General features: G+C 33.2%; 2 protein-coding genes across 2 annotated transcripts; one reads left to right on the forward strand and one right to left on the reverse strand.

Annotated features, from left to right (window-relative positions):
- Positions 1-9,757: 9,757 nt before the first annotated feature.
- On the forward strand, positions 9,758-11,949 carry LOC9308599 (protein IQ-DOMAIN 1). Its single transcript, XM_021023880.1, has 5 exons — positions 9,758-9,992; positions 10,069-10,311; positions 10,648-10,935; positions 11,020-11,142; positions 11,246-11,949. Exons 1-5 carry the CDS (start codon positions 9,885-9,887, stop codon positions 11,774-11,776), a joined length of 1,293 nt encoding a protein of 430 aa, XP_020879539.1. The 5' UTR covers positions 9,758-9,884; the 3' UTR covers positions 11,777-11,949.
- LOC9308600 (DAR GTPase 2, mitochondrial) lies at positions 11,878-13,729 on the reverse strand. The gene is made up of 7 exons (XM_002874594.2): positions 13,525-13,729; positions 13,236-13,421; positions 12,988-13,138; positions 12,836-12,906; positions 12,567-12,663; positions 12,270-12,460; positions 11,878-12,190 (listed from the first exon to the last, which is right to left on the reverse strand). The coding sequence occupies exons 1-7, from the start codon at positions 13,693-13,695 to the stop codon at positions 11,936-11,938; spliced, it is 1,122 nt and encodes a 373-aa protein (XP_002874640.1). The 5' UTR covers positions 13,696-13,729; the 3' UTR covers positions 11,878-11,935.
- Positions 13,730-17,406: the final 3,677 nt, after the last annotated feature.

A 17,406-nucleotide genomic window follows, 5' to 3' on the forward strand; every position in this document is an offset into this window, starting at 1 on the left:
CAGCAGAATATTGCATGGGGTTCCAAAGTCACTAAGGTGGGTAAACATGAGATGTTCCAATTTATCATCAGCTATATAACTATGACGCTCTCATATTTAACTGGTTTACGGAGACTATCGTTAACTTTTTAGACTGTTTTTTTATAAATGGCACATAATGTGTTCGTGGGTTGATCTTTAATAAGAAATCAATATTTAATTTAAAAAAAAAATGGGAATTCATGCATACAAAATAATTAGAATCTTATCGGTAAATTAAATATTGGATCCTTTACGAGCTCTATCAAAACGCACTACCAAATAAAATGTGCCTAAACATTCGCTCCCAATAATTTTTTTGACATGGAGATTTTGACTAGTCCAAGCAAACTCACTCATGAGACCTTTTCTCGATGCTACATAAGTTAAAAAAGTTTAAAGAATCTCAGTTTCAAAGTTGTATTTTGGCTAAAACCATTATTTTGTAGTCTTCGAGGTCTTGTCGTCCTTCATTTGCACGCCTCGTTTTTATTATAGTCGTATTTGTATCTATCATGCATCCATTAGGATCTTATGTTGGTATGAGTATTAAATTCTGAATTAAGTTTTATATTATGTCCATGACCATTCAATCAAGCAATTATTTGGTCTATAATTCTTGTTGCACTTTTTTTGTAGTCGCTCTAGAGAACACACATCTATAAGTTAATTGATGTGATAATGTGAGTTTAAACAACTTGTTTTAGGATCATATCCACCAAAATTTATACTCCCTCTGCCCCAATATATATGTTTTATACCTTTTCATTTCTTCTATTATATAAGATTTTCTCTATTTTCAATGCATGATTTATTAGTTTAATAGTTTTTAATTATTTTTATTATACAGTATCTTCTTCTAATTGGTTGAATTTTCATAAATGAGAAAACATTTATTGTTTCTTTATCTCTGTGCTTTTAGTCCAAACATCTAATAAAATGGGACAGAGGGAGTATTCATTAAGATTGACTGAAACCAACAGAAATCGATTGAAATCAATCTAAACCGGTTGGATTTACAAATCGAGATTGAGTTTCGACAATAAAAATAACATAAATATTTGTAAGAAAATTATTTATAGGTGATAAGTTCAGGAGTTGTAAATATATATGGGAAAGTTACTAGATTAACCCAAATTATGAGTTTAATTACTAGAATGTCTCAAAAAATTTAGGAGTTAAATGAGTTATTTTCATGACCATAATACCCTTTCTCTCTTTGTTAGGAATAAAAAAAAAGTCAAAAATACCCTTAAATATATTTAAAAAACGTGGTGAAAAAAAATTTGGAAAAAAAAAAATTATTTAAAAAATCTGCTGAGTTAGTTGTGACAGGTTTATTTACCATGACAGACTTAGTTTTCTATGACAGATTTTTTGCGACAAATTTTTTTTCTCCTACAGACTTACTTAAAATAGATTACGACAGATATTTAATTTGTAGCAGATTTTTTTCTCACGACAGACTTATTTTATGATGACACCACAGACTTTCGTAATTTTGACAGATTTATTAAAATGTGTGGCAGATTTATTGTTTTAGTGGCGTCAGACTTATATTTTTCGAGAAAAATCTGTCATAATGTAGAAGATCTGTTATTAAAAATATAATTACTAGTTTGACTTATTAGTGATAACAGATTTATTTTATGTTATGACAGTTTTTTTTTCTTAACAAAAAATCTCGAGTGTGATAGCAGATTTGTTATATAAAAATATAAATTGCTAGAATGACATATACTCACAACCGAAATATTTTATGTTATGACAGATTTTTTTTATATTATGACAGATTTCAGATAGACTATAAAAAAATCTGTCGTATGATGACAATTTTATTGATGAAAATAAAATTTTAGTCTGCACAATAAGGTAATGACAGATATATTCTTATCGCGACAGATTAATACGACAGATTCTTATTTTCATTTTAATTTTTTTGTCGTTTTGTAATTTTTTTTCTAATTTTTTTATTTAATTTAGTTATTATATGTTAATTATTTTATTTTAATTGAATTGAAAATAAAATGGGTAGTTGTTTTCCTTTTTTAAAAAAATTTTTTATTTTTTATTTTTTTCAATTTATATATATTTTTCATTTGTATTTTTTGTTTTTTTTTTTTTCAATTTTCGTTTTTTGGTTTTATAATTTTTTTTGTATTTTTTTAATTTTCTATTTAATTATTTTATTTTAATAGAACTGAAAATAAAATGGGTATTTGGTCTTTTAACACAAAATTTGTATTATTCTAGTAAACCACAATATTTAGGTGTTAATCTAGTTATTTTTCTCTAATTTTGAGTCAAACTAGGTAATTTTCAGAATATATTATTCATATTTGTATTTATCTTAACTTTTGAAACTTGAACTTACTTTTATCTCTATGCATGGTTTGATTCGTAATTGTACTTTTTAGAGTAAAAAATTCAGCTAAAAGAACAATTACTCTATATTATCTATTTTTTTTTTTTTTTGTCATCCGAAATTAAAAAGAGCTCAAAAGAGCCATTCCTGAGGAATGTTGTTTACATAGGTGATGTGTAGCGGTTCCGTACGAACTTTTCGTGCCAGATTGTCCGCTTTAGTATTAGCACATCGAGAAATTAGAGAAAGAGAGAAATTGGAGAACTCTTCCTTGTCGCTTTGAAATTCCTCCAAATACACTGAGAAGGTCGGCCATTCGGTTGGGGAAGACACCATCTTCACTAAGTCAGAACAGTCTGTAAAGAAAGCTACATCTTGATTATCTGCACCAATCATACACTTCATCGCCCACAGGAGGGCCTCGAATTCTGTATGTAGCGGAGATAGGCTTCTACGGAGGTTAGCAGCTCCCCTTGTTGTCGGCTCACCATGTGATGGTGTGCAAAACCACCATAGTCCGGAAGACTTATCATTGTCCTTCCAAGATCCGTCCACAAAACAACGATATCCCGTGAAATTCGAATCAATAGACACCCCCCTCGTTCGAGGCCGGTTTGGAGTTGCCCATGATTCTTGATTTTCACTATGAAGCTCCACTTGAGCTGATTGCCACAATTGTGCCTCTTTTTCCGCTAGCCGTAAAACCTCTAGCGGATCATTATCAACATTTCCAAAAATCTTTTCATTCTGTGCTTTCCAGATATACCAAAGAATCCATGGATAAGCACTGGAATCAACCTCCGAAGGTATCCTCCAAAATAGATGATCTAAATTCGCAAAAATAGAATCCGAGGGGAAAATCCCCATAGCCGTAGGAATTTGAGAAAGTGCCCAAACCTGTCGTGCTGGGTGGCACTGAAAGAGTGTGTGATTGACTGTCTCCTCAGGTGCACCACATCTGGCACATCCTGAGTCACAAACAACTCCTCTCCTCTTTAAATTCTCTGTAACCGGTACACAACCCGTTAAGATTTGCCATAAAAAGTGACGTATCCTTGGTGGACATTGTACTTTCCAAGTGTTAGCCTTTAACTTAATGAGATCTGGCCCAATGAAAGAGGAGCTAGACTCTGACTTATCCAACCTTGCGGTATGATACCCCGACTTAACTGAATATTTGCCGGATTTTGTAAAGTGCCAACCCAAAGTATCCTCCTTGTGTATCGCTCCCACTGGTAGGGCACTAATTAATTCGACTTCATCCTGGTCAAAGATCGCCTTAAGGAGATCAATGTTCCAAAAATTCGACCGGCGGTCGATTAACATGTTTACTTTAAGAGATGGATCCATAATAGATCCATTACTTTTTGCTGGTCTCGGGAACTGAGCTGGAATCCATGGATCCTCCCAAACTGAGATAGAAGTCCCAGATCCGACTCTTTTAATAAGTCCTTTTTTAACCAGAGATCTAGCTGAGCATATACTCCGCCACCCATACGATGGGGAATAAGACTTTATATTTTCCAATGGGTTGGATTTCCGATAATACCGCCCTTTAAAAATCCTTGCAAAGAGAGAATCTGGAACCGTGATTAATCGCCATAACTGTTTAGCAAGTAATGCCGAGTTAAAATCATCGACGTTCCGAAATCCTATCCCTCCTTCCATTTTACTAGTACACAATTTATCCCAGGCCATCCAATGCATGCCTCTGGATTCACCATTCGAGCTCCACCAGAAATTAGCAACTGCACTGGTAAGTTTAGAAGTGATTGTTTTCGGTAGTCTGAAGCACGACATCACATAAGTTGGTAATGCCGCAGCTACCGATTTAATCATCACTTCTTTCCCACCTTTAGATAAAAATTTTGCCGACCATCCGTTAATTCTTGTCTGTAATCTGTCTCGGACGAAAAAGAAAAGTTTCGTCTTGGAGCCACCTAGACTTTCTGGCAAACCGAGATAAGAACCCATACCACCGATGGTAGTGATACCTAAAGTAGATCTAATCTCCTCCTTAACATCGTCAACTACCTTATGTCCAAACTGAATCGAAGATTTCGAGTAGTTAATTTGTTGTTCCGAGACCGCTTCATACTGCTTTAAAATCCCCAAAATTACCCCGCACTGATCCTTATTAGCCTTACAAAAGAAAAGGCTATCATCCGCAAACAACAAGTGAGTAACCGGAGGGCATGCATTTGCTACCTTTATACCCGTAATTAATTTCTCCCGTTCAGCTTTCCGTATGTTCGCAATTAGTACTTCTGTACAAAGAATGAATAGATAAGGAGAAAGCAGATCTCCTTGTCGTAATCCTCTCTCCGGAATTATTAGACCACGAGGTTGTCCGTTAATGAGAACCTTGTATTGGACTGTAGTGATACACCACATTATCCAACTAATCCATTTTTCACAGAAACCCAATCTGTTCAAAACCTTTTCAACGAAAATCCATTCCACAGTTAATTTGTTGTTCCGAGACCGCTTCATACTGCTTTAAAATCCCCAAAATTACCCCGCACTGATCCTTATTAGCCTTACAAAAGAAAAGGCTATCATCCGCAAACAACAAGTGAGTAACCGGAGGGCATGCATTTGCTACCTTTATACCCGTAATTAATTTCTCCCGTTCAGCTTTCCGTATGTTCGCAATTAGTACTTCTGTACAAAGAATGAATAGATAAGGAGAAAGCAGATCTCCTTGTCGTAATCCTCTCTCCGGAATTATTAGACCACGAGGTTGTCCGTTAATGAGAACCTTGTATTGGACTGTAGTGATACACCACATTATCCAACTAATCCATTTTTCACAGAAACCCAATCTGTTCAAAACCTTTTCAACGAAAATCCATTCCACAGTTAATTTGTTGTTCCGAGACCGCTTCATACTGCTTTAAAATCCCCAAAATTACCCCGCACTGATCCTTATTAGCCTTACAAAAGAAAAGGCTATCATCCGCAAACAACAAGTGAGTAACCGGAGGGCATGCATTTGCTACCTTTATACCCGTAATTAATTTCTCCCGTTCAGCTTTCCGTATGTTCGCAATTAGTACTTCTGTACAAAGAATGAATAGATAAGGAGAAAGCAGATCTCCTTGTCGTAATCCTCTCTCCGGAATTATTAGACCACGAGGTTGTCCGTTAATGAGAACCTTGTATTGGACTGTAGTGATACACCACATTATCCAACTAATCCATTTTTCACAGAAACCCAATCTGTTCAAAACCTTTTCAACGAAAATCCATTCCACCCTATCATAAGCCTTACTCATATCCGTTTTTATAGCCATGAATTTTCCTTTACAGGATGGGTTAGTTCTTAGCCATGGAACATCTCTTGTGCAATAAGAATGTTATCCGAGATTAACCGCCCTTCAACAAAAGCCGATTGTGTTTCCAAGATCAGTTTTGGTAAAACCGTCTTTAGTCTTTGACAAAGAATCTTCGATATAATCTTGTAACCAACATTGCAGAGACTAATAGGTCGTAACTCCGTCATCCTGGTCGGTCTTTCCGTTTTTGGAATTAGACAAATGTTTGTCGTATTCAACCGTTTATCAAAAATCTCATCCTCTAGGAAAGAATTAACCAAGCATAAAAGATCTACTTTAATGGTAGTCCAAGCTTTTTGAAAAAACAAAGCTGTCATACCATCTGGCCCGGGAGCCTTCTCCGGGTGCATCATAAATAGAGCTGCTCTCACTTCTCCCTCCGTTGCCGAAGCTATTAAAAAATCATTAATCTGATCCGTAATCAGCCTTTGTACTTCTTCTAACGCATCCTCAAATTCTTCGGGTTTTGTCGTAGTATATAATGTCTGAAAGTAAGAAACCGCAATATTTTGAACCACTTTATCCTCCGTTGACCAGATCCCATTCTCATCGTGTAAACCCGTAATTCGATTCCTCGCCCGTCTCTGTTTCGTTAGAGCGTGAAAGTATTTCGAATTATTGTCTCCTAATTGCAGCAAAGAACTTCTACTTTTCTGATGCCAATATAATTCCTCATCCCTATAAGCCTCTTTCAACCGAATTGTTAAATCCGTAATCTCCACCCGTGATCGGCCATCATCTCGCTGCACCGCAGATAGTTGTGATTTTAAATCCTCAATTGTTTGTCGACCATATGGGGTCAGCTCCCGTCGCCATTTCGATATTGCTCGCCGACAATTGGTCAATTTTTCCACAAATTTCCCATCTCCTGGCTCAGTATCAAAATTCCAACCAGTTTCAATTGTCTCCAATAACCCTTCTTTTCCTATCCACCTTTTGTCAAACCTGAAACTTTGTTTCCCGCGTGGTATCTTATCCGCAATAGTAGCTAAAACCGGTGAATGGTCAGAGGCTACCATTTTTAAATACTCAACAAAAGAATTACAGAATAATTCATGCCAATCTTCATTTGTCAGGGCCCGATCTAGACGGCATCGTATCGGTTTCTTATCCCGCCAGCCCCTCCAAGACAACCAATCTCCGATATATGGGAATTCCAGAAGACCACAATTTTGAATCATTAAATTAAACGGAATAAAAGAAGACGCGTGTCTTAATTTACCCCCTCTCTTTTCATGATTCCCAGTTAATTCATTAAAATCACCAATTAAAAACCACGGAGAGTCTCGAGATAAGCCGGTTCTAGTTAACCTTTCCCACACTTGTTCCCTCTTACTAGGAACCGGGTCTCCATAAACAAAAGTAAGATAAATTACTTTGCCCTTATAAATTGCTTCAACATCGATTAACCGATTGCTTTCAAATAAAACCGAAACATGATAATCATTATTATCCCAATCCACCCTCGCCGCAAAAAACAAACGCATGGTCGGGTAATTACCCTAGCGCCGTCACCATCTCCAACTTTTCTCGAGAGCTTTTTTGTTAGTATCATAATGATTATGGGAATGAAGGCCATAAACCGACGCACCATAGCACGGTAAAAGGTTTTACGGGTGGACGCAACCCACCAAAACACAAAGTTTATAAATGAAGGTTTTGAGTTGGAATTGTCAAGGGCTCGGGAATAAGGCAACTATCGGTTATCTTCGGGATATTTGGAAACAACACCGGCCAGATTTTTTATTTCTTTCGGAAACAAAACAATCCACCTCTTTTATGGAAAAATTTGTAGGTCATTTTGGTTATAAAAATTTAAGAACTGTGGATCCTATCGGTTGTAGTGGCGGGCTATATTATCTATTCTTTTACCAATAGAGTTGAAAATGTTAAGAAATAATATCATCAAGTTTTAGCTAAAGGAGAAAAATAGAGTAAAACTTTCTTCCAACTAAAGTAAGGTAAAAGTATTACTCTAAATTACACTTTTATTTTTCTAATTTACTCTCACTTACTCTATTATTCTCCACTAATCACACCCTAGCTATATAAATAAATGGATTTTTTAGATTTATCATTACAAAAATCAAAAATATTTATTCGATCACACATTTTTTTTATTAAACTCTCATCATATTAATCAGTTTTGTTTAATGTATCATAAAAAGAGAGAGAAACACTGATCCAATAAAATACTTCGTCTATGATTTCTCATCACTATTATCCCCAACATAACAATTCTTGAAGACTACATTCTCTAGCCACCCAAATTTTATATATCACAGTTTTTAACTAATCTTCTTTTCATTTTGTAATTTACGAAGAAACGTAGTTACTTGAATCTATATTGTGTAAACACGTGACAACACCAATGAAAGAAGCTAAATTACAATTTACAAAAAAAAACTAATTCTTTTTACAAAGAAAACAATAAAAATCATTTTTGGAACTTTGGATTCTTGGTACAACGAGGCATTAAAGTATGTGGCTCTCTCTCTACTTCTTGAAAACATTTACAATGTCATCTTGGACCGTCAAAAATCTTCATTTACTATATTACATTAACTGTTATATTTAATAATCCCATGTAACATCTGTGCAAGTGCATTTGCCTATTAATATAGTAGAACATAACCAAAAAGCTGCAACAATTCTTATGCACCCTCAATTGTTATATATAATTAATCACCATCACACGTATTTTTAGTCTATTCTTAATTTAGTTGTTTTTGTTTTATCGTAAGTATCATTAGTTCATGAACAGCTGTTATATTTTCTACTTTTTGTTCAGTGGAGAAAGTGAAACTGATGCTTTTTTTTTTTGGTGAGTAAACTGATGCTTTTTTTTGGACGTTAGCGAAACTGTTTTAAATGTAAAATAATCAAGCACAAGAGAAAAAATTAAAACTAAAAAAAAAAAACTTAAAACTAAAATCTTAAGATGGTATTCCTTTTTTTAGCAGATAATATGGTTAGCTATAATTCACAATTAAATTCAATTACAGTAGTTACTCTCTATGGAAATTAAGAAAGTTGCATAAGTTTTATTTCCTAGAATAAAAAGTATGTATAAATATTAATATGAATCTATGTAAGAGTCCAATTTATTATACTACTCCATCCGTTTCAAAATATAAGGCGTTTTGGATAAACTTTTTTGTTTCAAAATATAAGTCGTTTTCAAGTTTCTATGCAAATTAATTATATATTACTTTAATATTTTATGATTATTTTTATTACGCAGTCTTTTTTATGATTGACTGAACTTTTAAAAAGTAGATTTTCTTAATCGACGTGTTTTTAGCTAAAACGCCTTATATTTTGAAACGTAGGGAATAATTTATTTTTCTTTATAGGAAATTACGATATATTCTCTCCATTTCTATTTATTTGATTTTTTAAATTAGATGATGTTCTCAACTTTCAATGCAAAATTTATTAGTTTTAAATATTGATTTTGACTATTTATATTATTCACATTGTATACTATTATCGACTTGACTATTAATTTTTTAAATAGTGTGCAAACACTTTAAACATTATATGTAAAAACACGAAGGGAGTATTTTTTTTTTGGTGAGCACACGAAGGGAGTATTAACTTAAGGTTCTATATACTCAACTTGAGTATTAGTTATTGATAAATCTATCTGTAAAAGATTATATAAAATAATTTAATATGACTAATTTGTTGTTTTTCAAAATAGATTTCGATCGGGACAAAACACAATTTACAGATTGATAAATCTATCTGTAAAAGATTATATAAAATAATTTGATATGACTAATTTGTTGTTTTTCAAAATAGATTTCGATCGGGACAAAACACAATTTATCAACATGTCTAAATTTTTGTTGGTATCCTTTCTTAGTTTCTATAAAGGGAGTAATTTTTTTATCTTGATTAAAGCAAGTACTCTTTTGTAATTTACGAATATCAGCTAAATTAACATATTGTTATAACATTTATTTAGAAGACTCTATTAACTCATTTATTTATGATTTCTGTCTTGTATACTATATATATATACACATTCATGCTACCTTCCTTCGTCTCGTGTTATAGTTACTTACATGAGCATCAACTTCACTAATAGCTAGTTAAAGCTTCTCTTTCTTCCTCTCTCTCTCTGGTTTGTCAATTATAGAAAACGTTAATTCAAGATGGCTAAGAAGAACGGAACGTCATGGTTCACCGCCGTGAAAAAGATTCTCTGGTCACCGTCAAAAGACTCCGACAAGAAGACTCACCACAAAGAAACTGATTATAAGGTCTTACTTTAAAGTCTCTACGAATTACTTAACCTCGTCTTAACACTAAAGATTCGATTATTTTGGCTAATTGCAGAGAAAAGAAAAGAAAGGATGGATTTTTAGAAAGACCAAACTCGAAACCACAAACTCTTTAGTAAAAGATTCTGTCCGTACGGTTCCTACGGTGGAGATAGATGAGGAAGAGAAACCGACGGTGACTGTCTCCGCCGTGGATGATGCTGTCTCCGAGATCGTTAAGCTAACGGCAACTCCGGGTTATATTAGACGTCATTGGGCTGCCATTATTATTATTCAGACAGCTTTCCGAGGCTACCTCGTAAGTTAAAAAACAAACAAAATTAAATTATTATTATTTTTTGTAACGTAAAACACGTAATTTTGAGGAAATTTATTAGTTTGCTATTTTAATTGATTTTAAACTTTTTTTTTGAAATTATTATGTGTTATCATAATTTTTTTGTCAAAATTTGTTTTCATTTTTTTATAATGAGTTCTAGATTTGTTTAGAATGAGTTATAATTTTTTGTTGAAATTTTAATGGACTTTTATTTTGTCAAAAATTTGTCTTATTTTTCTTTATGAGTTCTTAATTTTTAAAATGAAATTTTTGTTTGTCAAAAATTCGTCTAATATTAGCGTTTATATGAAAAAGGCGAGGAGAGCATTACGAGCATTGAGAGGAATAGTGAAGTTACAAGCATTAGTGAGAGGTAACAATGTACGAAACCAAGCCAAACTCACTCTAAGATGCATCAAGGCTTTGGTTCGAGTTCAAGATCAAGTGCTTAATCATCATCAACAACAACGTTCAAGACTCTTAGCATCATCACCATCCAGTAATTGTAACATGGAAGCAAGGCGTAACTCGATGTTCGCTGAATCTAACGGTTTTTGGGACACTAAAACATATCTTCAAGACATCCGTAGCCGTAGATCTTTGGTTAGTGATTGAAAAATTAATTAAACCACATCTTTTACTTGTTCTTCTGATGGTGACAATAACATTTGTCTTGTATTTTTTCAGTCGAGGGACATGAGTAGGTGCAATGCTGAATTTAACTCGGAAGAAACAGAATTGATTTTGCAAAAGAAATTAGAGATTGCTATTAAACGAGAGAAAGCTCAAGCACTTGCTCTCTCAAATCAGGTTTTTATTTATTTATTGACATTTTTTTAAAATCAGAATTTCTATTTTTGGAAAACTCTTGTTTTGTGAGAAAGGATACTAATGTACTCTGTTTATGTGAAAGATTCGGAGTCGGTCTTACCGGAATCAATCAGCCGGCGACGATAGGGAGCTTCTAGAGAGAACACAATGGCTTGATAGGTGGATGGCTACAAAGCAATGGGACGACACAATCACCAATTCTACTACCAGAGCTCCCATCAAGACTTTTGAGACTGTAACCACTCATCATCATCAAAGATCGTATCCAGCGACTCCACCGTCGTGCAGAACTTTAAGATCCTTTGCAGTGAGATCAGCTAGTCCAAGAATACCATGTTCGCCTTCCTCAATGCAGCCGAATTACATGTCGGCTACAGAGTCGGCGAAGGCTAAGGCAAGGACTCAGAGCACGCCACGGAGGAGACCGGTTGGGACAGCGAAGAAGCGGCTGTGTTATGCGGATGAAGATAGTTTGAGGAGTCCAAGCTTTAAGAGTGCTTATAATGGCTGTCTCTGGGGTGATCATGAATCGGATTACTCTTGTTGTTACGGTGATGGTTTCGCCGGAAAAATCTCGCCTTGTTCTACGACTGAGCTCCGGTGGTTAAAGTGAGACACTTTTTTTTGTTTTTGTAATATTCACAATCATCGGATTTGTTTAGTTTCTTGACTCCTTGTGTCAGAAGCTTAATTAGGTAACAAAGCTACAAATTCTGAGTTAAACAACTTAACATTGATCTTTAATCATCACAATCACATAATCTTTTAAAGGTTAATATTTGGCTATATCAGAGACATGTTCCAAAGTGTAATGTCCAAGTCTACCAGTTCTATATAGATTCAATATCTTAGAAGCAACTCTGAGATCAGTAAACTCACTTGCTTCTTCTGGAACCATAAGAACCGTTCTTAAGGCAGCAAATTGTGTCTCTATAAGATTTCCCATGCTGATATCGTCTTCTAAGTTTCCGTCAAATGCTGAAATTGTCTGGTATAGAACTCTTCGAACGTCGTAAACTATAAAATCCTGCAGACGGAGAAAAGAGGAAAATTGATACAACTAATGCAAGACTAGATTAGCAGATAATAATGCTATTGTCTGGTACCTGTGTATGATCTGTTGGGTACTGTCTCTTACGTTTGCCATCAGACTTGGAGCTTTCATCGGATAAACTCTCTGTTAAATCCTGAGATTTGCATAGTTTAGCCCATTTCTTGTATTCATAGCTCGAGTTTAGTATAGTCAGAAATAACCGTGCTAGTTTGATCTCCCCAACTATATCATCTGGGATAGCTCCTGCGTTAGGTAAATAAAACCCGATAAGTTCTCTTGGAATGAGAATAGAGAAACAAAACCTTAACGGCTATATAATCAATCCGTTTGCGTTTAGTACTGATCAAACCTGTCAATGCCAATTTTGAGCAGATCTCAGCGTCATTCAGAGTAGGAGGAAAAATTCCAGGCGTGTCCAGTACATAGACGTTGGGATGGCTACCGATCTGAAACAAAGAAATTCTCTAACCATACTAAAATGCAGACCTCAAACAAACAGAAAGGAAAGTACCTTTAAAGGACATTAAGCTAACACAGGAAAGTGTCACGAACGGAAGCGCTTGAAAAATTTACGAACAGTGGCACAATCTAAAGTATTCTGAGGAGGGAACAACAAACCTTTAAGCTCATAATGTCTTTAGTATCTCCAGGCTGGGAACTAACTGTTGTATGCTTTAGCTTACCTTTCTCTGTAAATGAACATGTTAAAATCGATCATGAAAAACTGAAAATCCGGCAAAGAAACAAATACTTGATGAGGTAGGATTCACCTGCAGCACTAATCCTCCCGATTTGATGAAGGGAATTGGCGAGAGCAGACTTTCCGATGTTAGGAATCCCAAGAAGCATCATAGTAGTGGTATGACCCGAATAACCAGCTTTGTGCAATTCCCTAACTTGACTCTGCAAGAAGTTGAGAAACTGAAAAAAGAAAAAGTCTTCTTTTAAGTTTCTTTAGCCATAACGAAAAAGAACCGAAAGAAGAAAATCCAGAGAATAAGCGGATAAAAAATGTTACTTGCTTGACACACTCTTTGTTATGTGAATTTACTGCATAAGAAAGATATTTTCTTTCCTCAAAGTAATCTATACACTTCTTCAACTCCAAAGGCTCCGCGAGTTCCATTTTGTTCAACACGATGATCCGTTGTGACGGAAAAGGAGAAAACTTTCGCAACAACTCATAATCAGAAGATAATGGAATCTACACACACAAAAGAGAAGGAACAAATAAAAAAACTCTTCATTCATTGAGGCAATTAATCGAACACCTGGAAGACACAGTGCTGGAGAAAAAGAAAACGAACACGAGCGTCTCTGATCTCAAGTACGAAATCTACTAGCGGAATACGTTCGGATATTGCTCGAACTGCTGCAGCCATGTGAGGTCCGTACCATCTCCGGTTAGGGTTTCTCGACGCCTTGATCACGGCGTCTCCGATTTCCCTCGCTATCTTCCAGCTTTTAGCCGTTGCCATTTTTCAACATAAACATCTGCGCGTTGGAGCCTAAATAAAGCCCATTTAGCTCAATTGGGCCCTTAAATGCTTCAAACATAAAGCCTATATCCCATCGTGAATTATATAAATTGTTGTATAAAATAAAATAAGAATTGTCACTAAAATAGTATAAATAAATATAATCTAATAAAAAAGTATTGAAAAAGTAAAATTGGTAAAATTTACTGTGTTTTAGCATGGAGAAAAATTATATGAACTATTAATTTTTGAAGAAAAATTATATGACCACAATATTATATTTTAAGAAAAATTAAAAACAATATTTATACGGAACCACATATGTGTCGATTTTTTTGAAAAAAGTACAAAATCAAAATTGTACCGTTTTGTTAATGTTTTCATTTTTTTTTGTTACCTAAATTATGCAGTTTTGTGTACAAATTAATCATAGAAAAGATAACTATGAGATGGCTACATCATTGTTTTTTTCTTAAAATAATTTTTAATTTTAATTTTTAAAAACTATTTCAACATACATAAATTTTGATTTAAGAAATTTAGAATACACCTTGTGAAATTTAGAATGTGTATTCTATACACTTTACATGCTCTAGAAAATTTGAATTATGTATTCTATACACTCTACATGTTTTTACGAAATTTAAAAATTATTTCTATTCTACAATATTTAAAATCTAATTTCTATGAAATTTAGAATACATATTAATAATATACTTTGCTCTTTGTTCAACGAAAAGACCCCACCCAAAGCCACGTTTTGATCCATATCAGCGGATAAACATGGAACCATTTAAGGAAGATTTATAATTCTTTCATCTAGGCACACCTCAAAATCAGATTTGGAAACGTGGAGATCATCTTGAGACTTATCTACACGTCTTAAGGTGTACCACACCTCACTTGATTAGCCGGATCAAGTTCAAGCGAGATCGAATCACAACGGCTCTATTATGATCATTTTGAACGCCTTCTAAAACCACATTCAAGGTAGGGAAAATTGGAAATAAAGGACAAATAATTAAACTATTGTCCATCTATACATTCTATATTCATGATTGGTCATATATACTTTAATATTGGTCATATATGATTTCATATAATTAAAATCCCAATATGCCCCTAGTCTTTTAAATTCTTACTAAACTATTAAAAAAATTTAAAATTAAATTGATTTCTTTCTAAAAACAATTTGGAAAAAATATAGGACAAAATCAACATTTATTTACATTCCATTATTTGTTTTGCCGTAGATAATTTCATATCCTCTTCTTCTTTGATTCTCTTGCTCATCAAAGTTAAGCTTTCGTAATTGTTCTCTCCTCTCTAATAACGCCATATTAAATAATTTTTTTTCCTTCTTCTTCTTCAATCTCTCTCTCTATCTCTCTCTCTTGATTTCAATTTCTTTATGGAGCGCAACTATAATTTTCCGGGTTTTGAAACAAGAAATTAAGCGTAATCTATAGGAAAAAGTGTTAAGTATAAAGAAAAATTCTAATTTGTGTTATAATTTATTCACTTAGGTATAAAGAATTTTAAAGTATTCAAAATTCAACTAATTTTCCGGGTTTTGATTCACTTAGGTATGAAGAATTTTAAAGTATTCAAAATTCAACTAATTTTCCGGGTTTTGAGACAAGAAATTAAGCGTAATCTATAGGAAAAAGTGTGAAGTATAAAGAAAAATTCTAATTTGTGTTATAATCTATTCACTTAGGTATAAAGAATTTTAAAGTATTCAGAATTTAACTTCTGTAATTTGCAGATGTAATCAAATTCACTATATTCAATTTCCATATTTTAAGATTTTTTTTTTCAATCTAAATTAGATAGAATGTACTTTCTAATTTTTGTAGAATAAAAAAAATCTTAAGAATATGTTTTCTAACATTCTTAGAACATAAGTAAATGTTAGAAAACATATTCTAATTTTTGTAGAACAAAGAACAAAGTATAGAATATGTATTCTAAAAGTCGTAGAAACTAGTATTCTAAATACCGTAGAACAGAAATGACTTCTAAATTTTGTAGAACATGTAGAGTGTGTAGAATACATAATCTAAATTTTGTAGAACATGTAGAGTGTATAGAATATACATTCTAATTTCAGAAGACATATTCTAAACTTTATAGATCAAATTATATCCATCTAAAACGAAAACAAAATAATATATTTTTGACATTTTATATATCTTCATGTCTTCTTTATCATTTTAATACATATTTTTCTTAATTACTTTTGAAACAATTGGTTCAATCTTATGCAAGGGGTAGTTTAGGAATAGTTGATATTTGTTCATAGAATTCATATATGGACAAATACTTAAATATTTATCCTTTATTTCCAATTTTCCCTTCAATGTATCTGGTCATTCCAAAGACGCTCCACTTCCTCCCAAAGCTATTAAAATACAAGGAGCGTTAAGACTTTCCTTATATCAGCCAAATTCATCATTTAATTGGCCAACGGCTCTTTTTATTTAATGGTGATTTCTTACTTCTTTAGAACATATAACCGTTTGTATAAGCCTCTATATAATCTCACCTTAGCTTTCATTTGTATTCAAGTTATGTAATAAAAAGTGTGTGTTTTCTTTCAAAAATATTTAATCTTTGAAGTCTTATTAGTTCAAGTCTATTGGTGTGATTTCGTATATAGTCTGGTTTGATTGCGTTTTAGATTTTTGAAATTCAATCATTCTGGTTTGTATGTTGTGGATTCAACGACAAAACTTCATCATTCATCTCTACCATCGTTCCATCATACCATCCAAGCTATAGGCCTTCAAACGGAGAAGCGTAAATCGTAGGTGCATTCTGAGGTTTGTATCACTAACTATAATCATAATAAAAATAAAATGATTATTTAATCGAAAAAATACATTTTTGACATTTATCTTAATTTTTTGAATCACCTCAACGTTAACCAATTCATTGCACATTTATCCCAGAATGTCACTCATTATTTGTTCCAACAGTATTAGCACTTTCAATTCCTTGAATTATTTTATTCAACTTAACACAGTATTATCAAATAAATAACATTTGTCTAGTTGTAAATAAAAATCATTATTTTATACATTTTATATATGTGCCATAGTTTATAAAACCTTTCAACTAAAAATCTATATTATATTATGTGATTCGAAGATATAATAATAAAATACTTTGAGAAACCTTTAACACATATCATTTTCAATCTAAGAGTATTGAGAAAGAGATAGAAAGGGGGAGAACTCACAAGATAAGATTTCCTCTTCGATTAATCATTTTTATTTATAGAAGATAAATAGACAAAAAAAAATATTATGCCTATATATAATAGAACCAAACATCACTACTTATTTTTTTTAGGTAAGACCAACGTTAAAATTGTTAATTAGGGCCAACGTCTGAAGCCCAGTCCAACCCGGCCATGAAAACACCGGATTTGGCTTTAGATATTTAAGTCCAAAAAATTGGACTTCTAAGGTACAAAGTTATTTAGGCTGACCCAACCGAGTTCAGATAGCTGAAATACTCAAAAATATCTAATTAATATCATATATACCAGACCTTTTGACTAAAAATCTATATCATATTGGATATTTTCGAGGTTTTAGCCAGTCCAAACCCGATTAGGTTCAGCGAAAAAGACTATATACTTTAAAAAGCCCAATTTTTTGGACTTAGTTATATATATCTAAAATCGAATACGATGTTTCTCAT

Source organism: Arabidopsis lyrata (genome assembly GCF_000004255.2).
Source record: "Arabidopsis lyrata subsp. lyrata unplaced genomic scaffold ARALYscaffold_6, whole genome shotgun sequence".
Taxonomy (NCBI): Eukaryota; Viridiplantae; Streptophyta; class Magnoliopsida; order Brassicales; family Brassicaceae; genus Arabidopsis; species Arabidopsis lyrata.